This window comes from Prionailurus bengalensis, chromosome D3, assembly GCF_016509475.1.
Source record: "Prionailurus bengalensis isolate Pbe53 chromosome D3, Fcat_Pben_1.1_paternal_pri, whole genome shotgun sequence".
NCBI lineage: Eukaryota > Metazoa > Chordata > Mammalia > Carnivora > Felidae > Prionailurus > Prionailurus bengalensis.
The window spans coordinates 25,679,899-25,695,224 of record NC_057356.1 but is presented as its reverse complement, the minus strand read 5'-3'; the positions used below and the strand labels follow the sequence as shown (position 1 = coordinate 25,695,224).

General features: G+C 54.7%; 1 protein-coding gene across 3 annotated transcripts; it reads right to left on the bottom strand.

The window, feature by feature from the left end:
• Positions 1 to 3,557: 3,557 nt before the first annotated feature.
• Positions 3,558 to 14,623, bottom strand: CRYBB1 (crystallin beta B1). Of its 3 annotated transcripts, none has more exons than XM_043558051.1 (6): positions 14,495 to 14,623; positions 12,868 to 13,066; positions 10,935 to 11,053; positions 6,984 to 7,116; positions 4,603 to 4,745; positions 3,558 to 3,835 (listed from the first exon to the last, which is right to left on the bottom strand). In XM_043558051.1, exons 2-6 carry the CDS (start codon positions 13,033 to 13,035, stop codon positions 3,652 to 3,654), a joined length of 747 nt encoding a protein of 248 aa, XP_043413986.1. In that variant the 5' UTR covers positions 13,036 to 13,066; positions 14,495 to 14,623; the 3' UTR covers positions 3,558 to 3,651. The 3 variants fall into 3 exon arrangements, with proteins under 3 accessions (XP_043413986.1, XP_043413988.1, XP_043413987.1); XM_043558053.1 differs by having other exon boundaries at positions 12,868 to 13,054; positions 14,495 to 14,604; XM_043558052.1 differs by having other exon boundaries at positions 12,868 to 13,073; positions 14,495 to 14,590.
• Positions 14,624 to 15,326: the final 703 nt, after the last annotated feature.

Sequence of the window (15,326 nt, the reverse complement as noted above, 5' to 3'; positions counted from 1 at the left end):
AGCTAGCTGCCCCTCCTTGAGGAAGCCTACCTGACCCCCAGGAGATCCTGATGAGACGGACACTGGACCATGCAGCCCAGGAATTTGATGTGGCTTTGAAACCAAATGACAGCTCTCCTCCCGTCTGCTCCTCCAATCCATGACCAACCAGGCAGGGGGCCTCTCCTGTCTTCTCTCCCCACCTGTTTCCCTAGCACCTAGATGAAGCCCGGCACTTAGGAGGCCCTCAGCCAATACTTGTCAGAAGCAGGAAGAATAAATGTGGCATAAAACACATTGATTCCAGGGGCGCCTGGGTGGCTCTGTCGGTTAAGCATCCCACTTCGGCTCAGGTCACGATCTCATAGTTCTTGAGTTCTAGGCTTTGCACTGACGGTGCACTCCTAGCTCGGTACCCAAGCTTCATAAAACACTCTGATCTTAGGGATCGGATCCAGGCGACTGGCTGTCATGGCAACGAGGCTCTAAAGAGGTGCTCACCTCTCTGGAAGCTCCTTGGGACACCCTGGCACGATGAACCTTTCCCAAAACTCGGTTGCTGTGTGTCCATCAGCATCGGGTGCCGGCACGCAAGGGATCACAGCCCTGGGTGGCCCTTCCACCCCTCACCCCGCCCCTCACGCCCACACACGCTGCTGATTTTGTGTCCGTGCCCTGATGCCCCAAAGATCGTGGTTTGCCTCCTGTTGGCTGTGGACGGGAGATAGCGTTCCATAACCAAGGCGCTTTGTCTTCCCAAAGGCCTGTGACTCAGAGATTCATGAGCTGGGATCTAATAGTGAAACAGGATGACATCCCAGCGCGCACTGCGTTTGGAAGCCAGCATTTAGGGCCAAACTCCCACAGAGTCCAAAACGGCCCCGGGAAGCCCCCGCCCCCAAAAAGCTGTGGGCACGACAGCCACATGACCAGGTCCGGCTCCACTGGTGGCCTCCAGCATGGTGCCCATCATCAGTGCTTCTGGTGAGCACCTGATAAAGTCGAACGCTCTAAGTTTCCATTTCGAGGCAAAAAAAAAAAAAAAAAAAAAAGTGAGTTCTCTTTCAGCTCTGAAATTCTGTTTCAGGTGGCGAAAAGCTCACGTTTCTTTGGAAGCAGGACCCACGGCAGAAACAACAGGTCGGTCACTCTTAAATGTCCCCCTCCGTCCCCACCTTTTTACGTGGCCTTGTCTTGGGCTCACTCGTCCTTTGCGTTTGTTCTGGCTTTTTATCACGTGGTGTGTTGATTCAGGAGCTTGTTAACGAAAGCTAAATAATATACGGACACAGCGGCAAGTGAGGCATAAAATAAATTACTGGGACGCTGCCTGCCTCGTTTTTGCCTATTTGCTTGGCTTTGCCGAGCGTCGGCTCGCGTCACCGCACGGCTACCACGCACCCTGTTTTCGTAGAGCACCAGTGAGAAAATCAGGGCTTCGACACCTCTGAGTTACAGCAGCCTGGAAAATCTAGACTACGAACACGCGTCAGCTTTGTCACTCCTTAAACCAGTGGATTTCTGTTATGTTTGTCTTTTGTAGGACTCACGGGATTGGCGCACAGAAAACAAAACAAAACACCTGTTCCGCCCAAAATAGTTCTCTCAAGAAGCGTGAAATACAAGTTCTGAGCGATCAGAGAGCAGCTTGGTCATATCTCAATGGGGAGCGTGTTTCTCTTTCTTTCTCTTTCTCACCAAATCGCGCGTCTTGCTGTCCGCGAGGTCTCACAGTCGGCTCTTGTGACTCTACCGAGTAGAGTGTCGGAGCTTCACCCACGGACCTTAGGAACCGAGGACGACAATCTGTGTGGCTTGGCTTGGGAATCAGAGAGTCACGGCTGTTCGGAGATAAACTACAGAATCTTGGAGAATCGTGGGAGTTGGGAACCATGGAATGCCAGCGTCAGAGTCTTGGGCCTGCTCGAACAGTCGAGCTGCCCTCGTAGGGACGGGCAGAATGAGTCCCAGGGAATGGAAGCATTTTGCCCAACACTGCAGGTTCTAGCAGTGAGACAGGGCAAACACCCGCATCTACAGATTCCTGCCCTGGAATCTTCTAGTCCATGACAAGAGAGCCTGTCTTCTAATAGAAGATGCTGGTCACATTAGAGGGTGGAGGCGGGGAGACTGAGGATGGGAGGGAGTGGGAGGGCACGCCTCAGAGGGCCAAGACCTTCGGAGTCAGGTGGTGCCTCAACTTTGAAGCTCAGCAAAACCACAGAGTGGGGTTTCAGGAGGCCCCACCCTTCTTCTTTCCAGCTTCATCTCCTGCCACATTCAGCAACTTCTTTCCACCCACCCACCCCCCTCTCCCTCCCCGCTTCTGCCCACACAGCCGCCAAGCTAGTGCTCTCATGTCAATAAGCTTTGCTTGGGCCCACCGCAAGCTCTCTCAACCTCTGTGCCTTTCCCATGGTGCCCCAGGCCTGCCAAGTACAGCTGTGTAAGTTGGGCACAGTGCAAAGGTATCGCATTCACACTTTGGGCGTCGCAGATGTAGGCCAAGAAATTCTGGCAGATGGCAGTCAGATGTCTTGAGGAAGAGGTATCATTTTATCATTTGTACAAAGGTGCCATGTGGGATGGTGGTAAGGCCTTGCTGTTTGCTCTGCCTGGAATGTCATCGTTCTTCTTCCCCACCAAGCAGGCTCCTGTCCCACCCCTCAAGTTCCCCTCAAACATCCCCTCCGCCATGACAACACCCCCCCCCCGCCCACCCTCCTGCATGGATTAAAAGTTAATAACATCAATCAATAATAACTGTGGATATGGGAGTCAATATGGCCTGGCACGGGTTTTCAAAGAGCAAAAGGCATGTGCCATTTGTAGTAGGAGGGATGATTCTCAGTGGAACTTGGACCCGGGATTAAGTAACCCTGCACCGGATACAAGAAAATAAGGCTCTTTTCAATCTTCTTTGATTATATCAGGGAGAAAAAACTCTGTGTGGCGTGTGTCTCCCATCTCTGTCTGCAACACTTGGTAATCACCCATTTTATCAAAGCTCGAGCGGGGCTACAGGCTTAGAGCCTTCAGCGGGCAGGTGTCTGTCTGATACTTGGCCTTCTTAAAAAGTATATTTACACAATTGCTTTCTATCTATGGCATATGATGCTGATTCGCCACTTCCCGTGGTGCAATAAAGCTTCATTTACAAATCAATGCCTCTGAGCGCAAAATAGGAAGTCTGTTTAAATCAAAATATTAAGTAAATAACAAGACAGGTGTCGAGCAGAGAAGGCAAGAAATCAGCAGCGTGCACGAAGGAGCAGAGTTGGAAAGCACGGATTTGTTAAGAGCTCAGCAGAGGGCCTGGGTTCAAATTTTTGGCTGTGTGACCTTGGGCAAGTCATTTTTCCCTCTCTGAGCCTCAGTTTCCTCGCCTGTTAAATGGGAATAATTATGCTCCCAGCCACTTAGAGTAGTCCAAAAGAGATCTGAAGAGAACGTGTGTCATGAACTTTTGCCTGTTGTGTTTATTACGAGTATACGTAATTATCAAGACAGAGGAAGTCACATGCCGGCAATGATGGGGGACCCCAAAGCTCACATTTATGCACAGACCCAGGAGACAATTTGGCTTTAGGAACTTTTATTTGCACGGGAAAGATGGGCAAACCGGGTCTGGGGAGGCGCGGGGCAAGGGAGAAGAGCAGAGTGTGGATGGCTTCACTTGGGGGGCTCGGCGGCGAGGACCGGGAAGCAGCCCTCACGATGCCACTGCCTGTCACGCAGGCGGCGCACGGCCTGCATCTGCGGCTGGAAGGCCCCCCACTCGTTCCAGTGCCGGAATTCGCCTGGCTCCAGGAGGTACTGGTACCCGCGGTAGCCGGGATATTGATAGCCGACCCAGCTGGAAGGGAAGTAAGGAGGACAGGGTGGAGACGGTCAGCCTCACTGCCTGGCACCCAGATCCCTGCCGGGACCAGCTCCCGCCATCCCTCCAATCTGTTCTCCATCCCTCATGGGCTTTGGTCACAGGAAGCGGGCGCGGCTCCTCTGTCCTGGCTTTGCCCCTTCTTGGGGCTTCCTATTGGCTTTGGCCAGTAACTCCACGTCTGTAAAAGACCTCAGTTTCCCCTCCTGGAAAGCTAGTAGGGGGCCACGTGGAAAAATGTACCTAAAGTACTTCGTGTGCTTGGGTGGTAGGGGGATCACTGCACATCCCACCGATGGTGGTGACGTGGGGCTCACACAACAGGATCGAAGGGATGAGAATAGGTTTTGGGGACTGGTTAGCAATGAGGCACAGAAGAAAGAGGAGCCTCCTTTCAAATAGTGGTTTCCTAGGTATGTAAGTGAATTTACATGTAGTGGTTGCGAACGCACAGTCTGATATCAGCAATACTTTCGTTCAGATCCCAGCACCGCTACCTGTTAGCTGTGGGATTCACAGCTAACCAAGCAATTGCTAGGTTTGGTCACACTGACATGTAATTCATCAGAGTATGAGTCCACTCTCCAGGGGAGTAATGCTCTGTGGATGCAATCCCAGCCCCCAGCACCGGGGAGGGGCCGTGCGGCCTTCCTACACACCCGATGTTATATTCTAGAAGGGGGACCGCCTTTGAGTTCTGTGCTTAAGGCAGAAGCCACGGGCCTGGCAGGAGAGATGCTTACGTTCCACTGGAGACCCTCACGCTGCCCACGCGGTCACAGAAGCCATAGACCCAGAGACTGGGCACATCGTCCTCCTGGATCTCCATGGTGTTGCCCTTGAAGTTGGCACCTTCAAACAGGCAGATCTTGTGCTCCTGGGAGTCCTAGGGAAGGAGAGACCGGGTCAGGCATGTGAAGTGTGAACGGGGCGAAGAGAAGTAACATAGAGGGGCCCCCTGGGTATGGACAGAGAGACAGCTGAGTCTGCTCGGGCTGCCATGGGCCTTGCCTGGGGCTGCCACTGTCCGGCCTGGGAGGGCCCTCCTCAGCTGTGAAAAGAAACTATAACAGCCTGTGTTTCATGGCGCTGTCATGCGGGTTACATGCAGTAATTCACACAGCACTCTCCACACCGCGCCTAGCATATGATTAAGCGCTTACCAAACCCTGTATCCGTCACGGTTATCGTTACAGCCAGGGATGCAGAGGCTCAGAGAGGTCAAGACTCTTGATCGGCGTCGCCCAGCCAGCGAGAGGCAGAGGCTCTCAGAGACTCAATTCATTCCTCCCATCCCAGCCTGCACCCTTCTCCCCTCTGTCCCGCCACACCAACTCTTTTGTAGTTCCTGGGCTCCCAGTTCTTCCTTGCTTCAGGGAATTCGGCACCCCCTTTGCAGCGGAAAATCCCGTCAGGCCTCTTGTGGCTGACTGGGTCCTCAGCCTCCAGGGAGCTGGCTTCCTCGACCACCCCTGGCCGGCTGCCACCGCCCACAGCAGAGCCCCACTAACCTCTCCTGCTCTCCTAGCCCGGGGTGCGTGCCACGTGCTTTGTGATTACAGATTGATTTCTGTGACTGGGTTTTCAGTAGCGGCCTCTTGTGAGGGCAGGGGCCTGGCCTGTCCCGTGAAGAGTTGTGCACGCGGAGCCTGCAACGGAGCCTCGCGGACAGAGGTCAACCGATAGTGGTTGAATGCATGATGGTAAGTGGGAGGTAGGTCAGGTTGGACACCCATCTAATGTCCCAGGAGTGTGGGCTGGGAAGGAGCCAGGGAACCGGGCGGGGAGGGAGCGGGAGCTGCCCAAGGAAGAGACCATGGTGGCCCGCACGAGGACAGGGGCCGAGATAGAGAGGGGAGAGGGGTCTGGTGTTCTCAGCCCTGGCGACACCTCCTACCTGGTGGGCATGAGAAAGATATCAGTGCCCGTGACCCGGCCACAGAGATTCGGATGCAATGGATCTGGGGTGGGGTGCAGGCACTGGGATTTTTTCCCCCCTAGTAATAGACTATATAGTTAAGCAAATACGTCCAACCTATTAGAATTTCGACATGCAAACAGTATAGCAATAGTAATGAGATCGTTTTATTCTTATTTTTGTACTATGTGGTCAAACCCTGGTTTGTGTATGTTACACTGAGAGCACACCTCCATTCAGACTAGTCAAGAGTTAAGCACTCAACAGCCACATGGGGCTACTCCTTAAGGTATTGGGCAGCAAAGCTCTAGAAGCTACGAGAGATGCCCTGGCCGGTCAAGCCTCCAAACAAGCTTTGTTGACATAGATTGCCTTTTAAGGACCATTGATTGAGAGATACATCTATGAATTCTTACCAGGGGCCCATTACAGCCTGATAAGTCAGCTCCCAGTTCTGAGAAATATGTTGGGGCGATGCCAAACAGCTGGCATCACGGACATTCATAGAAGTTCTTCGGGAAAACTCCCATCATGGAGGCAGAAGCTGGTTACCTTTGGAGATCGACACTGGTGACGGAACACACGGCTGGTTCCAGCATCGCAACCAGCACTACTCTGGAAAAACTGCCTTTCTTGGGGATCGCACCAGCCATCTTGGCTTTGAGTCTTCCTTAAGTGATACTATTTAGCTCAGCTAAATAGTATAAAGGAGCTACTTCAGTATGTTGTCCTATCATCGTGAAGTTCAAGGTGTCCTTCTACGACATCCCTCTTCTCAGCTACCACACAGGCTTGAACCTGCCCCTTGGAGGTTTTGAACAGGCACGGGGATTGTCAGAACTTCTTAGGAGGGTCTAACGTGCAGTCAGGGACGAGAAACAGTCCACAAAGAGAAGCAAGGGAGACACTGAAGTCTCTCGTTCCAACAACTAAGGTAGTGAGTCTCCTCTCTAAAGCGGCAGGGAAGGAAAAAACCATGTTTCGTATGTCTCATTGGTCCAGGGCTCCTAGCGGGGGCTGGGCACACCAGGAACACCTTATAAATCGATGAGTGTCAGGGCCCAGTGCCCTTGGTCATCGTCTCTCCCTGCCTGCCTTTCCTCCTTCTTTCCCTTGCTCGTCCCCCTTTGCCTTGCTTGCCATCAGACCTGACCTTTGCTCCTGCCTCCCCACTGATCCCCCAGGATGGGCTCAGGAGCCACTCACCATCTTGATAGGCCGGAAGGACATGAGCCTGTCGCTGCGGTAGCTGCTCGACCACGTGTCCCAGCGCGGGTACTCGCCCTTCTCCAGGACGAACATCTCCCCCCGGAAGTTGGACTGCTCAAAGGCGACCCAGCTGGATGTGGGAGGGATGGACAGAATGACGAGGGCCGGGAGGGGCAAAGGCAAGAAGGAGAGAGACCGTTAGCAGAAGCTCTTGGGTTTGAGCCTAGGCTATGTCACTTACAGGCTGTGTGACCATGGGCAAGTGGCTTTACCTCTCTGAGCCTTGGTTTCTCCCTCTACCATGCCTATTTTCTGGAGGCTGGTGGAGGATTCAATGAGACAGTGTGTGTCATTATGTGAGCAAAATGTTTCCCCAGTTGTGGGATTCACACACAACTTAAGCGCTACAAGACCCTGGAGTAAAATAAGACATAAGAAGACATTTCCCTCGAAACCTGATTACAGCTAGGGGAAAGTCTCTGTTGGGTGCTGACGAACCTTTGACACTCACTAGTCTCTCTCTCTCTCTCTCTCTCTCTGTGATAAGGAGAGAGCCTTATCCGCGTGCACACATCCACCCAGAGCCTTGAGCAAGCAAACGGTGTAACAGCCCTTCTTTATGTCCATCGTGTTGACTCTTCACCTTTCACTTACAGCGAGTGATACTAGCTTTCCATGTGTGAAACGGATGTCAAGGGTCTTTAGACAGATATTTAATTGTGTTCGAAAGGGTCGTTTGAAACGAAATATACTAAACAAATCAATGTCTTGGGAGCACAGGGGCAAGGGGCACGCTGATACAGGGGCCCAGATCACACACTGGATGAGGACTGGTCTGGAATGTGGAAGGTAGGAGCATCGCCTTCTCAGACCCCTCTGACAATTCAGTGTGACAGTGCATTGGAAGATGTTCAGTCCTCTCCAAGAAAGGATTACAAGCCCGAAGTCACACAGGGCTTTTCCTGGCTTTGCCAGTGTCTCCTGATTAAGGATGGGAAGTGCGCTTGTGTTGAAGGGACCCCCTGGTTCTGGGGGAGGTTGATGAAAAAGTTGAGGCTAAGGGACCCATTTCATAGATGGGAAAGTTGAGGCTAAGGGACCCCTTGGCCTTTGCTCTGTATGTGTTCAGGGCGTCTCAGGGAACAAGAGGGGACACTGACAACGGTATCACCTCTCTGCGATCTTCCTCAGAAGGAGACGGGGTGGGGCATGTAGGGGATGGGCTACCACCATGGACTGAAACACTATGAGCCCCTGGAGTCTCAGGTCCTTGTCTGGGGAATGAGCCAATGCCCCCTGGAGTGACAGAATTAAAGATGCAGTTATGGTCCTAGAACGGAGGGGAATCTGCCTCAGCCTGCTTGATCTAGAGGAGATGAGAAAAGGGTGGATGGATGGATGGACGGATGGATGGATGGATGGATGAATGGATGGATAGGTGGCTGGATAGGTAAGTAGATGGATACAAGGGTAGATGGCTGGGTGGGTAGATAGATGTATTGATGGATGGATGGATGGATGGATAGAGGGAGCAGATGGCTGAATAAGTGGAAAATGGATGGATGGATGGATGGATGGATGGATGGATGGATGGGTGGATGGATGGATGGATGGGCTGATCTACAGATGGATGGATAAATGGATAGATAGACAGATGATGAATGGATGGTTGGGTGGATGGGGAGGGAGCCTTGGAAGATGGTGCCTGTAGTAATTAAGAGCATAGACTCTGGAAACTGACCTAAGTTCTAATCCCAATTTATCATTTATCTGCTGCGTGACTTCAGGCAAATCACTCAAACTCATTAAGCCCCAGTAGAGGAGAGGAGAGATTGCATCTACCTGTGAGGGTCGAAAAACGAATGCACGGACCAAGTCCAGCCCAGAGAAATCTCAACAAACACTATCTTCTACAATTAAAGAAAGAACAAAGCTGCTCGAGGTCTGACCTGATGGAAAGACAGATTCTGATGTAACTTGCCACCCTGCCCGCCTGTACCTCAGGCGCTGGACCTCAGGGATTCTCTGAGGTCAGGAAAGACTCTGTGCCGGCAAACTCTCCCTGTCACCGCTCTGGGAGTCATAATACCCAGTGAGGACCTGTTATAAGAATGAGGACTCGTATATATTTGTTTCAATCTTTTCTCCATCTCCTGTGGCTCACTGGAGCCTTACGAGCACGGAGACAAGTAGGGCAGGGATATTAAGTTACAGATATGGAAACTGAGGCTCAGAGGGGCCCAGTCACCCTCTAAGGTCCCGGCATGGTGTCAGGTGTCAGGGTGAAGGCTCCTAGGTTTCAGGCAGGCATGCCCCTCTCTCCCCACCCCTGTGCTGAGGGCACACCCCTCCTCTCCTTCCCCCGCCCGCCTCACCCTCTACCTCTGCCTTTCCCACCGCCCTGCCGGTCCTGACACAGACTCAGGACGCTGGACCACAGCCCCTCTCCTCTCCCCGTCGGGCACAGCCCCAGAGCGCACACCGAAGACCAGCTGCATCTTTGTTGGAGGAGAAATACTCTGGGTTTGAGTCACTGTCACCAAAAAAAGCCCGAAAACCCAAATTGGCCACATCCGTAGCTTCTGTTCCCAGCTGGGCTTTGGGTCTGAGGGTGGGGCTGAGGCCGTGTTGACCACACCAGGGGTGGGGGTGGGGCAGGAGGGAGAAGTGCACCTCCTTCGCTGAATTTCGCTACATTCACAGGGCAACGGGGAGGGGAAGCAGTCATCACTGTCACCCGCTATGTTTGGGCAGGCACAAAGTGCCAGGCTGCCTTATCTCTTTTAGGCTTCAGCATAATTCGATGGAGGGGAGTGGGGACCATTACTCTCTCCATTTCAGAGATGAGAAAACTGAGGTTCGGAGACCGTACAGGTGAATGGGGGAGGAGGGACTTCAACTCAGGCCTGACTGACCTCAAAGCCCATCTCTGCCCTTTTGTACTGCAGTCCCACGATGCTGGGTATACAGGCTGACCACACCCCTTGGGGGATGGGGGGCTGGTGGGACAAGAGGCAAAGCAGCCACGTGGGTCCTGTCCTGCACTCTGACCTCAGCAGGGCCTGGAGCCGGTATAGCCACTGCATCCACCAGGCTTTCCACGGGGGTCACTAAGGCCCAGAGAGGCCCGGAGAGCCAGGGGCAGGCAGTGGAGTAAGTGGTGAAAACACTGGATGAAACTGACCTGAGTTGAATCCAGGAGCTGCCACTTACCGCTGTGTGACTTTGGCCAAGGGACCTAACCCCGCTGAACCTCGGTTTCCCCGACTGTGAAAAGGGCATAAGAAAAGCGCCTGCCTTGGGGCGGCTGGGTGCTCAGTCGGTTGAGCGTCCGACTTTGGCTCAGGTCATGCATGATCTCTCGATTCCTGAGTCTGAGCCGCCCGCGTCGGGCTCCGTGCTGACAGGTCTGAGCCCAGAGCCTGCCTCGGATTCTGTGTCTCCCTCTCTCTCTGCCCCTTCCCCACTCACGTTGTCTTTCTCTCTCACAAAAATAAATAAAACATTAAAAAAAAGAAAAAAAAAACAGCCCATGCCTCATGTAGCAATCATCTAGGTAAAGCCCTCAGTCGGTGTCCAGCACCTACTGTGTGCTCAGTGGATACTGACTGTTTCTCGTAAGGCTGCCTGAGGCCCAGGAGGGAGGCAGTGGAAGAAGCAGGGTTCGTTCCTCCTATAGGGAAAAAGCGTTTCTCCCCCAGAATCGTGACTTACTGTGAGTGTGACCTTACGCTAATCAAATCATCTCTCTGAACCTCAGTTTCTTCACCTGTAGAATGGGAAGGGGGATAATACCGCCCCCTCGCGTTTGAAACAAGGCCTGGAAATATTACCCGGGTCTCCACTAACATGGAGCAGGTGCCCAGGAAATGGCAGCTACTGTGTTTCATTATTGTTATTCTACTGTGGCCCTGGGAGTGCCCTCCCCACCCCTCCGCCAACACTCACGGTCCTGAGATGACAATGAGGCTGCGCACTCGGTCGAAGCCACGGTCCGCCAGGTTCAAGCACTCCCCAGAGAATTCCACACGCCGGCCCTGGAAGTTCTCCTGCTCAAAGACCACCAGCTGCAGGAGGGAACCCCCGTCCCCGGGGTGGGGGGGCGGAAAGGGGTACAGAGTGAGGGGGGAGGTACACCCCCCAGGTCAAAACTTCATTAAGTAACTATATAAGTAAGAGCAGACCCACACGGATCACAGGAGAGTGGGCCATGAGCCAAATTCTGTGAAACTGTCCTGTCCTCCCTTCCTTACACTTCTGGACTGAGCATCTCTGCACCGTCTTTAGGAATTGATGGCTCTTCCTTCCCGCCTCGGTGCTGTTCCTTCTGCCTGGAATGCCCTCTCCAACATACATCCCCATCCTGGAGCTCATCCATGGTCCCTGTCCTGCTCTAGGCTCAGATGTCACCTCCTCCAGGAAGCCTTCCCTGATACGCTTGCCCCATGCGGGCTTGGTTGAGTGACCCTGCACGGTGCTTAACCCATTATCAGCACAACCAACACGGTCCCTGCTGCTTTGCTTCCTGGCTTCTCTCTGCGCACCCCCTCCCCCTTTATTCAACCTCCAAAGACCAAAGGCTCCTCCAGGGCAGGGTGTGGGGTTGATCTGGTTGTGCACCCGCAGCCTCAGCCTCAGCGCCTGTCACAGAGCTGACGCTCAGAAAGCACTTGCCAGTTCACCTGCCTCAGCGTAGGGGCCTCTGCGCTGAACTTGGGCTAATCCCTCCCTTCACTGGGCCTCCAGCATTTTGTTGTCCCGAGCTGGGAAAACCTCGCCGTTCACTTGAACTGAGGCAAGTGTCCTCCTTCTCTGAGCCTCAGTTTCCCCAGCTATACAAGGAGGAGGTGCACACACCCTTGACCCAGCATGTGCACGCCTCCGCTTGCCCTCCCCAGAGGAACTCTGGCACGTGGGCCTCAGGAGACACGGACAAGAACGACCCGGCCACACTTGTCGCCAGAGAAAAGCCAGCAGCCACCCAAATGGTCTTCAGGAGTGACGGTCCCACTCTGACACATCAGCTGCCCAAATGAGTGACCCATAGCAACACACAGCAATGTGGCTGACTATTCTGGATCTCGTGGGAGTGGGTGGAAAGAAAAGAGAAAAACCCAAATGATTGCATACAGCATCATTCTAGAAGTTAACAACACGTAAAATACAAACACAGGAATTTCTTTTAATGGCATAATGCATAAAAATGCAGGGAGGCAGGGGCACCTGGGTGGCTCAGTCGGTTAGGAGTCTGACTTCGGCTCAGGTCATGATGTCACAGCTCGTGAGTTCGAGCCCCGCATCAGGAACTGTGCTGACAGCTCAGAGCCTGGAGCCTGCTCCGGATTCTGTGTCTCCCTCTCTATGCCCCTCCCCCCTTCACACCCTGTCTCTCTCTCCTCTCAAAGATGAATAAAAACGTTAAAAAAATAATATCAAAAAGAACTAACTGCATGACAAAAGCCAGCCACACGCGGACCACATGAGAGAGCACGTCGTGAACCCAGTTCTGTGCACCCCAGTTTGAAACCTAAACCCACCCCAAGCCGAGAGGCTAGATGTTGAGCTCTACGGAAGCCCTTTCAGACCTCAGTGCCTCGAAGAATTTTCCGGAGGGGCTGAGGCCACCTGCAGCTCCTAGAGTACCTCCCAGGGGGCGGGTGGTTCCTGCTGCTAAACCAGCCCACCTCTGCCCCTCCTCACTTTCTCAAAAAACTCCGAGCACAGCCGGGTGGGGCTGGCAGGACCAGCGGGGGGGGGGGGGGGGGGGGGGGGGGAGGGGGAGGGGGGGAAAGAGGAGGGGAGAGGGGAGGAGGGGAGGAGAGGGGAGGAGGGAGAGGAAATGCAGGGGTGGAACCCAGCCACTGCTCCCCGGAGTGCTTACCTTGTAGCTGCCCAGAGGCAGGTCCCCCGCTTTTGTCGTGGGCACAGATGCTGGGGCCAGGGCGGGGCCGGGGCCGGGGGCCGGTCCTGCCGCTGGGGCCCCTTTCCCCTTCCCATCAGGCCCTGTGTTCGCTGCCGCTGTAGCTGAGGCCTTCACAGCCTGAGACATGGTCCCCACCTGCAAACCTCTGCAAAGGAACCTTTGGCCTGGGTCACTCAGGGATGGCGCCCTCAAGCTGTGTCCCAGCCTCGCATTCCCCTCCCCCCCAACCGGCCCCAAGATGTTCGCAGCCCTCTCTGAACTCATTTGTGCGCTCTCTCACTCTCTCTCATTCTAAGTCCCCTGCCTGGGGACCGCTCTTTCTTGGTAGGCCTTCCCCCAGGCCTCCTGCCACCTGCCGCGCACCCCCCCCCGCCCCCCACCGCCTGGCACGCCGCTCATCAGGCTTCTCTGCTGGTTCCATTCAGTTCGCCTCCCCAGATTCATAACAAGATGTCCCATCTGGGGGTCCTTGGGGTAGGTACCCCGGGCACGTCACCAGCATTTGTGATCATGAACGCTGAGCAGGTGCGGTGGGTTCAGTGGGGGCCATGGCATCCCCTGTGAGCTCAGAGAGGGGAGGTGACCCGCCCCAGCACATAGGGCTGCTAAGAGGTAGGGCTCCAATCTCACCTCAAGCAGATGGACCCAGCCGCCTGGTTATCACCTGCTCTGCTCTTTCCTTATTCTGATGAGCCCACCCCACCGTCCCCAGCGGCGTCGGCCTTCTCTACCAACACCTGTTCCGGGAATGAGTGCCTGCGGATTCTTGACCTCTTCCCGGGTTGACCTGCTGCCTCTGGCATTGGCCGCCAAGGGTGTGTGGGTGCAGACACGGACCCGGACTGGGGCATAATGGAGGGAGCCGAGAGAGTGGGTCGAGTGTATGTAGGGGCTTCTGAGACGAAGCCCTCTCCGGCTGCTTAGGCGCTGGCTGGAGAGGGCTTTGGCCAATGCCTGTGGCTCCTCAGTGCTTTGGGGTCACGGGCGCCTTTGAGTGTTTGAAGAACGCCCTGTGATTGCCCCCTTTCATTTTGGAGACAATTTCTGGGGATCTGAGGACCCCCTGCCAGTACAGATTAAGGCCCTCTGGTCCCTGGCTGGTTCCTGAAGGCTTTGGGTAAGAAAGAGCTAATTGGGACAAGCAGACCCTCCCCCCACTTCCCCCAGGAGGGTTGTCGTTTCTCTGCCGTGCTCTGCCCACTCTGGGCAGGCCAAACATCTGGGCCACATCTGTGACTTCCAGGCTCTTGCTTACATCCCTCACAACCCCCATGTCACTCTGGGAATCAACATTCCCCTGAGCTGGCAGTCAGGGTCCTTCCTTCCTGGAGATGTTCCTGTTCTCTCTCTCCCTCTCCCTCTCCCTCTCCCTCTCCCTCTCCCTCTCCCTCTCCCTCTCCCTCTCCCTCTCCCTCTCCCTCTCTCTCTCCGTCTCTCTGTCCTTCTCTGTTTATTTTTATGTCCTCTCTCTCTCACTCTGCCTTTCTCTCTCTTCTGCTACAGCTCTCTTTGCCTCCCTCTGCCTCTCCTCTCCTCTCCTCTCCCCTCCCCTTGGGCTCTCAGCAGCTGCCGGGTCCCCTCTTACCTGGGGACCTGCTACTTCCTGCTAAAGGACAGGCAGGCAGACGGGCGGACTGGTGCAGTGGGTGACTGGGGGCCGACCCCCCATTTTATAGTCTGGCAGACACCAGGGCCCATGCCCTGTGACACAAAGCTGGAGCTGGCTCAGCAGGCTCTGGGCTGGGGGCGGCCCCTGGGGCCCCGACCTCGCCTAGGTTACTGTGGAGAGCAGCAGTTTCCATTGTGAGCCCAGCTCGCACAGCAGAAACCCTGGCCAGCTGCCACTTTGCCTCGCCCCCGTGCCTGGCCCCTACAGGGAGGCCTATCTCCAAAAACCCAGCTGTGCTGGGCCCATGGGGTCCCCGCTGGCTGCCAGTCCTGGGACAGGGAAAAGAGGAGCCCCTGGAGGGGGGGTGGTGGTGGGATACTTGGGTGACAGGGGGCATAGCAGGTGCGAAAATGCTTTGTAAAGGCAGATGTGGGTGTGACGCCAAGAGCCCCGCCTACTGAGTGTTTGCTGTGTACTAAGTGCACCACCAAAAGCACGACTCCTGCCATCTTGGTCAAGCCCCAGGGCAGCCCATCTTATCTGGTACTTTCAATGCCCATTTCACAGATGAGCCCAGCTCTCTGAAAGAGAGGTCGGAGGCAGGAACCGGCCCAAACCCGCTGCCCCGGGGGCCTGTGTGCTTCATTCTCCTGCCGTCTGATCTTGGCTCTGGCCTGACTTTCTGCCCTCAGTATAGACGTCAGGCTGTGCTCAGGCCTGTTGAAGGTTCAAAGCCTGAGTCCTGTTCCTCTATCCACATTAAGCCCAGATTCCTCCTCCACTCTTCCCTGACCTGCCTTTAGAAGTC

Bases quoted from the DNA above. Each gene is read 5' to 3' on its own strand.
- CRYBB1 (XM_043558051.1), bottom strand. From the start codon at position 13,035: ATGTCTCAGGCTGTGAAGGCCTCAGCTACAGCGGCAGCGAACACAGGG. The intron at 4,746-6,983 runs GTGAGTGGCTCC...CTCCTTCCCTAG, and splicing joins CCTTCCGGCCTATCAAGATG to GACTCCCAGGAGCACAAGAT. The intron at 3,836-4,602 runs GTAAGCATCTCT...CTTCCCTTCCAG, and splicing joins GTGAGGGTCTCCAGTGGAAC to CTGGGTCGGCTATCAATATC.